Source organism: Chinchilla lanigera, unplaced genomic scaffold, assembly GCF_000276665.1.
Source record: "Chinchilla lanigera isolate Chin_1 unplaced genomic scaffold, ChiLan1.0 scaffold00091, whole genome shotgun sequence".
Taxonomy (NCBI): Eukaryota; Metazoa; Chordata; class Mammalia; order Rodentia; family Chinchillidae; genus Chinchilla; species Chinchilla lanigera.
The window spans coordinates 5,992,205-6,003,026 of record NW_004955492.1 but is presented as its reverse complement, the minus strand read 5'-3'; the positions used below and the strand labels follow the sequence as shown (position 1 = coordinate 6,003,026).

At 45.4% G+C, this 10,822-nt stretch overlaps 1 protein-coding gene across 1 annotated transcript in view; it reads left to right on the top strand.

Annotated features, from left to right (window-relative positions):
- The window catches only part of LOC102030204 (mitogen-activated protein kinase kinase kinase MLK4), a 41,986-nt gene that overhangs the window by 26,297 nt on the left and 4,867 nt on the right, over positions 1–10,822 (top strand). The window contains exons 6-9 of the mRNA XM_005404962.2: positions 5,378–5,500; positions 8,295–8,445; positions 8,803–8,900; positions 9,854–10,573. Coding sequence (XP_005405019.1) covers positions 5,378–5,500; positions 8,295–8,445; positions 8,803–8,900; positions 9,854–10,573 — 1,092 coding nt within the window. The remainder of the gene's footprint in view (positions 1–5,377; positions 5,501–8,294; positions 8,446–8,802; positions 8,901–9,853; positions 10,574–10,822) is intronic.

Sequence of the window (10,822 nt, the reverse complement as noted above, 5' to 3'; positions counted from 1 at the left end):
TTTTTTTTGGTTTTTCTCCGGTACCGGGAACCGAACTCACGACCTTGCGCTTGCCAGGCAGGCGCTTTTGCCGCTGAGCTAAATCCCCAGCCCCGCTAGGACCTCTTTGGATCATTCCCTCTGGGCTGTGTTTATTTTGAAGTTGTGTTCTTAGGACTTGTAAAAGCAATGCAGAGATGTTTTGGACCCTGTGGGAACTGGTGGTGCGTTGTGATCTCAGCTCCTTCAGAAGGCCCAGAGCCTTCGGAGATGGCCGTCCATGGGTGTCGCCCCATGTGGCATGTGTGCCTGAGTGCGTGTGCAGCAAGAGAGAGAGCAGATACCTTGTGAGCATTGTCTAGAGGACGGGGCTGCTTTTATGGAAAAGCGATTGTTCCCTTGGAGGCCACATGAACTATGTGAAGAGATGTCAGTGTAACCGACCAAAGCACGCAGTGGCTTCCCCAGACCTTGCCACACAGCAGTGGCCATGAGCATATAACCCTGAGAACCCGCCCTAGCGAGTCCAGAGGAAGCTGAGCAGCTGCCACAGGCACCGGGCAGTTCAGTGGTAAATTTTCCAAGTACATAACCGGGACAGACTCTGCTTCACCCTGTATAGAAAGCCTTTCTTGGACCTCATCACGGTTCCGTGAAGCTTTTATTTGTAATCCCAAGGGAAAGTTATTGGAATGCTAGTGAATTAATTTCACTTCCAATGTAACCCATGCTACAAATAAAGACATAAAATATATGTCACAAATAATATATCTAAGGTGGTGGGAGCCACAGGGGTCCTAAGTCCAGCCAAAATAATGGCTGACTGGAGCCTAGGCCTCGATCCAGGGCTGAACCCAGGTTTTATTAATGCAGGAAGAGGGCAGTGGCTCGGGGATGAGTGACTGGGAGAGTGGTGGGAAGGAGGTGAGCGCTGTGAGCTGGGCTAGGTGGGAGGCCTGAAATCACCTCTGCAATATGCAGAGAGAGAGATATGCAGAAAGAGTAATCTGCATATCACAGACTGGGGCACTATCTACTGTTTTAGGGTCTGTGTTTGTTCTGATGTGTCATTTGTAAGCCCTGAGAAGTCGTAGCCTCTTTTCTTGAGGCTCATTCTCAGCGGACAGCATGGCTTCTCTCAGCCTAGCTCACACGTGTTACTTGGGAGCTCTAGGCGGGGCTTCACTGACCTGTGGCATTGCTTTAAGGACTACACATCAGCACCTCGGCTAGACCCGTTTGATTTGCTTGAAGCCAGCTGAGGGGATAAAGACAAAACTTAGCCAGATCTGCACATATCAATATACGGAAATAAGGCCAGGTTTAGCCACAATAGAGACAATTGCTCTTCTTTCAAGGAAAGTCACCCAGGTGGTCCTCCACCACCCTGCTCCAAGGACAAGGATGTTTACAATAAAATCTGTGTGTTTGGAGCCATCAAGAGCACTTGCATTGTAAGTGCTCATATCAGATGTTTCCAGAAGCTCGCTGAGCCTGTGGTGCTGGGACCTCCAGCCTTGTCCCTGCTGCTCACTGGCCTCAGCACCCTTACCTCTGCCTACTGTCTCTGTCCCACCACGTGACCCAGGTAACGTGTCCTTAAACACTGGCTCCAGGCCCACCTCTGAGTTCATGGAGCAATGCCTCCTTAGCATGTGACAGTTCAAGGGCCACCTGAGCCTTTGTAAAATCAGTTCAGTCCAACCTAGTTCCCTATTTTCCCTTTCACTGTTGCTCCCCCAAGTGCAGTCTGCCGTTCATCCTTCTGAACTGTTTTCCTGTGTCTGTTCTTCCCTTCGCTTAGATGGCTCTGCCCCCGCTCGAGTCCTTCCTAATTTCTAACTCCATAGCGTGGAGGGGCAGGCTCCTGTGTGGTCCTTTATTTCCATCTGCCTCATCTCCGGACCTCCTCTACCCGCCATGTGTGTTATAGTTAATTGTAAGTACCAATTTGGTCCTGTTGACAGACTTTACATAACTTTTTCACACAACAAATACTTGAAGATATACCCTGTACCGAACAAGGGTTCTGATAAAATAAATGTGGTTCCTGGACTTACCCTATTTGTAGTTATAACAGAGAAGATATTCCAGGAGCAGAGTTTTTGGATCACCTGTTATGTGCAAGGCCCCAACCCCCTGGAGAGCAGCACAGCTGGGCCAGACACTGGAGGGGTCTCTGCCGCACAGAGCTTGTGCAGTATTGGGAGAGGGGCAGACCTCCGCCAATAATTATACAGATGCTTATTTACTTGCTGTGGTTATTAACTGCTGTGTCGGACAAGTCATGTGACAGTGGTTAGTGGGGATAATAGTGGGTTTTCCAAGAAGTGACATTTAAATTATGACTTAATGTAAGAATTTGCCAAACACAAGGTGAAGGAAGAAAATAGGTAGAGTGTGTGTGAAGGAAGCTCGGTCTCTTGAAAGAATTGAAAGAGACCTGTGTGGGCCAACCAGAGTCTTAAGAGTGCAGCCCACAGGTCACACTCAGCCCATGCCTGCTTTCCACAGCCCGGGAGCTCAGCATGGACCGGGTATCTCTAAAGGCTTGAAAAAAGTTGTAAGCAGTACATCTTGTGGTACCTGATAGTGTGTGAACTTTAAGTTTGACTCTCCATAAAGCTGTCCTGGCACGCTGGCATGGGTGTATTATCTGGGCTGCTTTCTTGCTGCTTCACAGGGCTGGGTAGTTTCAGCAAAGACCCAGTGGCTGACAAAGCCTAAAATGTAGTGCTAGGGGGTAGGGGTGTGGGTCGGGGGAGGAGAGGGCTTCCCAGCACACATGGGGACCTGGGTTCCATCCTTAGCTCAGAAGCCTGCTGGCCCCTGGTGCAGCAGGGTGTGAGAGAGGAAAATGAAGCAAGGGGGACCCAGCAAGCAAGACGGACCCAGACTTCAGAGCCTGCAGGGGTCCTAGGGTTTGTTCCCATTTTAATATGTAGCTTAGGAATCATGAGAGACCCTTTGCTTTCTTTTTCCTTTTTCTTCCTTGCTTTCTTTTATTACTGGGATTGAACCGAGGGCCACTGTACTGAGCTAATCCCCAGCCATTTTTTTTTTTCTGTACTGAGGTAGCAGCATTGCCCAAGCTGGACTTAAACATGGAGACCCTCCTGCCTCAGCTTCTCAGGCTGCTGGGATTACAGATGTCATGAGGTGCTTTTGAAAGGTTTTAGGCAGGTGGTTGCCATGGTTGTTGTGCATTTTAGAAAGTGCATGTGGCAACGGAGAGGTAGATTTGAGGGCCGAAGGTGAACGTGGGAAGGGATATGGGTATTGTGATGGCCAAGGCTGAGAGGCTCAGGAGAACAAAAAGATACTAACATTAACGATTACTCATTGTATCCTAAGCCCTGTGCTAAGGACATTTTATCCTTGTTTTAATTGTTCATAGCAGTTTTGTAAAGTAGGAATAATTGGATTTTTCCATTTCTGTAGGTGCATGTACTAAGACTGTTTTCTCAGATTCACATGGCTAGTAACTGAGATTCAAATCCAAGTTTGCTAACTCTGATATCTAAAATATCAACTGTGCTTCTAGAAGAAAAAGGTATAACCCTGAATTTGCAAGACAGTTTGTTTAATGGACATGTGAGACTAGGAAGAAGATATTATCAAAATTTTTTTGTTCAGGTTTCTAGCATGAATTATTGCACAGATGTCTTGCCTACCAAATTCTATCTCTTCTTCATCTCAAACACAGATGGTTCAATAAAGGTCCTTAAAGTATAATCTCCAAAAAAGGTAAATTACAGCTCTCTTGGAAACATGAAGTAAATATGTCTCAAAGATTTTATTCATTTTATTCATTAACTGGTGATAGATAACTAGATAGAAATGGTTCAAATGAGAATTTAAGAAGTTAGTTCTTTATGGGCAGTTTAATAAAGGAATGTCAGGATTAGATTTTAAGGTTAAAAATAAACCCACGTATTGCCCAATGCAGCAGTAAATTATAATTTATGGGATTGTCTTTCTTGCCAGACAGAAATAATTTACATTACCAGACAAAATCGTCAAATTAACCTCTGCCCCTACTAAGTTGTACACGTAGTTCAGTTAATCAGGAAATCAGTCAGCTGAAGCCCAGCACTGTGTTGAAGGAAACCTGGTGATTTCTTTTACCTGTGTCCAAATTTCCATTAATTTTCTGACCCCTTAAAGACTGCTCTCTGGCAGTGTTCCTCTCTTCCATGTGCGCCCATGGTCATGGCTTATCTCTGCCACATTCTAGTTAGGTTACAATATGAAATGTGATTAAACAGTACAGTAAATATTTACATTTTAAAATGTATTGCAGTAAATACACATCACCATTAATCCCCCTCAAAATTCTCACCCTGTTTTCAGACACGTTTCTCTCATTGTTCTTGCCACTTTCTTTTTTTTTTCTTTTCCCGGTACCAGGAATCGAACTCACGACCTCACGCTTGCCAGGCAGGCACTGTGCTGCTGAGCTAAATCCCCAGCCCCGTTCTTGCCACCTTCTAAAGCAATTCTGGAAGTCCATTTTCAGGAGTATTTTTAGGTGTGTTTTACAATTCCCTGATGTTCTAAATCAGCTCAAAACATGTATGTTGCCTGATCATTTTACTGTGGGAAAGAGCTAGAAGTCACCCTTTGCCAGATCCTGCAAATAAAGTGCATGAGGACCTACTGTGATACTTTTATAAGCTTGCCTTTCTGTTGGACGGCACCCAGCAGCAGCATTCACTGTATTTTTAATCACACCTGGGAAAAATACTCAAGAATTGAGATACCCAGAATTGCTTTAGAACGTGGCAAGAATGATGGGATAAGGGTTTGAAGTGAGGGGGAGCATTTCCAGGGGATTTATGGCAATGTATCTTTTACTGTAGTAATTTTTTTCATTTAAACTTTCACCATATTGTTTGATCACACCTCGTAGCTCTCATTTATTGAATGCATTGGCCACAAAATATGTTGAACGTACCTTTTCTGTCTCATTACCATGGTGCCGTGAACTATTGTTGCTCTGTGTAGCAGGGTTGTGGCAGGCTCAGAGCACTTCCTTGCAAGCTGGAGGGCAATAGTTCTTTATTGATGGACTCAGGGCCTCCTGTTTTCATTTTGTGTTTGAGTGCCTCCGACTGAGTGCAGGTAACCGATCCCAGAAGACCGTGAGTTCTACGTGAAACTGGGAAGATTTCGTACTTCTGCTTATGTGTGTCTCATTGTACCTAACAGTAACCTCTGAATTACTATCTCTTGACTTGAATCCTGAATTGAAGGGAAACAAGAAACCAAAGTCAGAAACTGACTCTGGAATATTTTCAGGCAGTATTGGCTTTTGTTGCTCTGTGCCTGGCACAGGGTGATGGAGTAACATGAAGTCATGTAATGCTGTAGCTGTTCTTTTTGCTGTATCCCACAGACTTCCAGCACAAGATCACTGTGCAGGCCTCCCCCAGCTTGGACAGGCGCAGGAGTTGGGACAGCAGGAGCTCCAGCCCGCCCAGCAGCCCCACCATGCTTCCCCGCCTCCGGGCCATTCAGTGTGAGTGTCCTCTCTGGACTCCACTCATTTTGTTGTCTTGGATTCAAACTGAGGGGCATGTTTTCACAGCAGTCAGTGAGTATGTGACATTGAACAAGTGTGGCAACAGTTTGGAAAAGAAAATTTGGTATCCTTAGGCCAGTTTCCTTATGCTCTTACTCATACGTGATCCTTAGATTCTGCAGTGGGTGCCGTGAGCAGACTCCTGGATGGCAGGCGAAGGATGGCTTTCTGAGATCTTCTGTTAACTGCTGGCCTGCAGAATAACTTCAGTGGATTGTCCCATGGGTCCCTTACATATGGATATTTTGAAAAGTGAAATGAGAAACTCAGGGTTGCTTCCACTTGACTACCTTTTTTTGTGAGGAAAAAAGTGTTTTACTTGTTGAGATTAAACTGTAATCTACTTTGGGTGTGACCAAACTAATCCTTCAAAGCACTACCTGGTATTTTGGTTTCAGAGAGGGCATTTGCCTGGAGGAGACACGGTATGCAGCTCCCGTATAGGCAACTTTACACGGCTAAGGTTCAGTTAGATCCCAAATCAGAGTGTAGTAGGACAAAATAAAATTACTGATCTTTTTCAAGGGTTACGTCTATGTAGAATACTAAAGAAGGCTAAGCAAGAAAAGAATGTGATTGATACAAGTAAATTACCGTATTAAGTCATTTAAGACCTTTCCTTCCTGTACCAAACTGCTTATTATCCTTATTTGGAGAACAGAAATGTTTATGCACTAAAGGGAAGATACTGAGGATTGAACCCAGGGCCTTTGTTCTGAACTATATCCCCAGGTCCCAACCCCCTTATTTGTTAATAGGGTCTCACCAGGTTGGGCTCAAACTTGACAGTCCTCCTACCTCAGCCACCCGGAGTGCAAGGAACATGGGTGTGCAGCACCACACCTGGCTTTTCTTTCTTTTTTTTTGTCTTTTTGAGACAGGGTCTCGCTATGCAGTTCAGGCTGGCTTTGAGCTCACTTTGTAGCCCAGGCTGGTCTCGAACTTGCAACGATCCTCCTGCCTCAGCCTCCCGAGTGCTGGGATTACAGGGGTGCGCCACCACATCCGGCTTTTTGTTTTGTTTTTTTTTTGGTACCGGGAATCGAACACAGGACCTTGCACTTGCCAGGCAGGGACTTGTGCCACTGAGCTATATCCCCAGCCCCCTGGGTTTTCTTCTTTCTTTCTTTTCCTCTGTTTTGGTTTGGTTTGTGTTTTTTGGCAATGAAAAGCTTGGTACCAGCAGAGACTTACTTTTTTCAAGGTCCCAGACACAGTCTCCCACATAGTTCATTTGTCACTTTGCGTACAGCTCTTTGTGCCAGGCCTTTGCCTCGGCAGACTAAGGGCCTGATTGAAGGAAGGGGAAGGCATCAGGGCCTCAGTCTGGGGAGGAGCAGATAGTGAACCATCCCCTCCACCTTGACCTGGCATTTCTCTCCTCACTCTCTGTCTTCAAGTTCTGTGTTCAGGAACTACAACCGCACAGAAGTGGAGAGGTGGTGCTGAGCAGGCCTGACTCGTCCCAAGACTTTCACAGGCCAAAGCACATACTTTGGGGATCAGATAAATCACTTCCCATCCTGAAGTGAAGCTCAGAGAGGAGCATCCTGGTTGATCAGTCTCCAAAGTAACAGCAAACACGTTCTCCCAGTGTTCCTAAAAGAACAGGCCCTACGTGCAGGGCTGTGGGCTGAGGTCCTCTCACCGGATCCTGGGCATCTTCGTCCTGCTGCGAGTGTGCCAAAGCTGCTTGTGGTTTGGACTTGGGGTCCCCCGGCCATGGCTCCACAGGGACCCTGTTGTTGTCATGGTGGTCAGGATAGAGGGCAGGTGAGCATGGACTCTGGAATGTGCTGTCAGAAGTTGAATGCCACTGTGGCTGCCCCTGTGACTTGGGACAAATCCTTAACCTCATCACACCTCTGACTCCATTTCTGTGAGTTGGCTCAGAATTACATGGAGTGTTCTAGAGCATTCAGAATGGTATCTGCATGCAGGAGGTGCTCTGAGTATGTGGACGATTACGGTTGCTGTCATTTGTCCTGTTACTTCGCCGGACCACATGTGTGCTCCCAAAGTGTGCACACCAGACATAAGAATAACTCATGAGGAGGGGGAAAAGGCAGGTGATGAGAACCTTAGATACTTTCAGATTTTAAAAGGGCAACAACAGTAATTAAACTATATGACAACAGGGCAACTAATGAGAAGTTAGCTTACATGACAATCTTAAAAGTATAGCTGTTCCTTCAGTCCCAAACGTTAATTGGTTTGGCTAAACAGTGAAGAGTATTAAGTTCATTATTCAGTTTAGCTCCTTTTCCCCCCAGTTATCAGGAAAATATTTTTCTTTCAAAGAGTGGTAAGTAAATAAGTAATCAGTCCTTTGTTGCTAATTTTCCTTAAATTTATGTATTTTCTTTTAATTCCTTCTACTCTGCTTGTTTTTATCATTAGAAAAAGAAATTTTCCGAGGATAAAGGAAATGAATGAGTTCTTCACTGTTTTCACATTTCCAGATAGGCGGCCTCCTGCTAACTCCATTGATGTCGCTTTGGTTTTTTGTGGGTCTGGGGATTGCAAAGACTTCATATCGGCCTCGCCTCTTTTTTTCCTTATTTTTTATATTTGAGACAGGGTCTCGCTGAGTCACTAAGTGGCCGGGCTGGGCTTGAACTTAAAGGTCCTCTTGCCTCAGCCTCGCAGGGTACAGGGTGCACAGGCCCTCCCTCTCGTGTCCCCTTTTTAACGGTGCTGATGTTGGCTGACGATGATGTTTTCCGCCTAGTGACATCTGATGAAAACAATAAAACCTGGGGAAGGAACATGGTCTTCCGGCAAGAAGAATTTGAAGATGTGAAAAGGAATTTCAAGAAAAAAGGTTGTACATGGGGACCAAGCTCAATTCAAGTGAAAGAAAGAACGGATGGCAGAGAGAGGTGCGTGTGAGGGCCAGTGGTGTCCGGTGCCCACTCTGACCACGTGGTACCTGGGCTGCTGTCATACTGGCCAGACCTCTAGATCGGTACAGCAGCTCCTGAGTGTCACTTTAATTTCCAAGGATGAGTTTGTTGTAGGAACTGCAATAAATGATTATTTAGTTAAGTAAACAGTTTCTCTGACCTCTTATTGCCTTGTTTTAAGGTTTTATTTATACTTTGTTAGCTCTTCAAAACTCAAGAGTACAGGTGTCTTCTTTTTATACCTTCAAAAATATTTTTGCCTTGTGTCCACCAAAACCCAGTTTGTAAGTCATGTGATTCTGCTTTATGAAAACAAACGTCTTTCTCTTGTAGGGTGAGGCCTCTCTCTGATGGCAACAGCCCTTGGTCAGCTGTCCTAATAAAAAGCCAGAAAACCACACCCTTGGCCTCCCTCTTTGTGGACCAGCCAGGTAAGTGAACATCAGGAAGAATGTGCTGGTGATCAACTTCGCATCCGCATAATCTGAGGCTTTCATGTCACAGTCTCCAGTGATCCTTATAGGAGCGAAAGAAGGGAGGCTGTTTAGAGGTTCTTACGTTTAAGCCCAAAAGTTGTTTTCCATTCAGTCTTTCATGGCAGAACATGATTGGGCTCCATGTGGTTTTTTGGGAATTTGTAATTTCTAATTTTTAACAGAAAAGATAGTATTATGTACAGTCAAGTAACTGTAGTGCAGGAGAGAGCAAACGTGAAAACACGCGCTCCCTAAGCACTCTGCTGAGAGGAGGTGGGGCTCATACAACATTGCTATTTAAGGGGCTGGGAATTTAGCTCAGTGGCACAACGCCTGCCTGGCAAGCGCAAGGTCATGAGTTTGATTCCCAGTACCGGAAAAAAAACAAAAACAAAAAACAAAACAAAACAAAAAAACAGCATTGCTGTTTGGTGACCTGAGTTCAAAGAGATGGGAATTTATTAGGAAACCTCAACGATAGTCTTTATACTGGACAGTTTAAAGTGGTCATTTGATGCTGTGATAAAATTAAGTTCAAACTGTTTTTAGCAAAATATGTTTGTTGGATTTATTCAGTGTGACATACTCACTATGTTGTGTGTGTGCATTTTTAGACATTGATGGTTTTGTTCCCAATCATTTCTGTTACTGAGGCTGATGAGGAACAGCTTCTTGAAAGATAGGAAACATCCGAATTCCTCGCAGGTTTGTCTGTGGGGAGCTGAGTTGTAGGGTCTTGGAGACTTGTCCCTCAGAGTCTTCCTGGGTGAATTATTTGCCAAGATGAAGGGACTCTATGTGCTTTGATTTAAAATATTCATGAGACTTTAGTTATTTTACAATATAATTTAAACGATTTTTTGACCATGAAATGAGACCACAGTGTTTGTATTTATACCTTTCTTTAGGATCTAGCGAAGAGCCAAAACACGTTGCTGAAGGAGAACACAGAAAACCAAAGCAAATGAAGTTACCTGGTCAGGCCTACACTGATCTACCTCTCTGCAAAGATGGTCAGAGACAGAACCTGGGGGAGGCTGAGGGCTGGGAAGAGGGACCCACATTGAGCTCTGCTGTGGCGCTCCCTCGGGGGATGCCTGCAACCAGCCCCAGTGGACCCCACAGGAAGAAAACGGAATCAGCTCTGTATGGGTGTGCGGTGCTGCTGGCGTCGGTGGCACTGGGACTTGATGTCAGGGGGCTTGGCAGAGCAGAGGCTGTGGAAGAACTGCCACCCAAGGAGGGCGTGAAGATCCAAGATGGGGTCCTCCCGCAGGCCTCCAGACCATCCCCTGTGCTGCTGTCCGCAGGCAGGGACCCCAGCAGCACCACAAGCCTCTCCGTGAGGTGCTTATCACAAATGAATGGGGACAAGCCAGCCAAGGGCAACACCCAGATTCCTCATGACCCTGAGATACCCAACCTGGATTTCTGTCCGACTTGTCCAGAAAGCAGCAGAGAACTGGCCCTGGGGCCAAGACTTGAGACTGATTGCAGAGTATTGGGAAGCCTGTGTCCCTCCTATCCGGGGCAGACACGTGATGGGAATGTGCCTTATACTTCCCCAAAAGACAGAGCCTCACATCACAGACAGACCTCATCAGATGGAAATCCTTCTCCGACTCCACGTAGGTTACATTAGTAGTTAGTGGGGGAAAGTGCACACCACAACTGTAGAGATCTGGGCTGTGTGGTCTCCTTTCCCTAGTGATTATATTTAATAACTTATTGCTGTACACATGGACCTTTGAGTTTTATATTTTTCTTTTCTTTGATCTTAAATTATAACTCAGATTCTGGAAAAACTATAATGAAATGTCAGTAACTTTGGTGCATAATAGCATGATAAGGATAAAGAGTGTGTGGAGAATAACTGG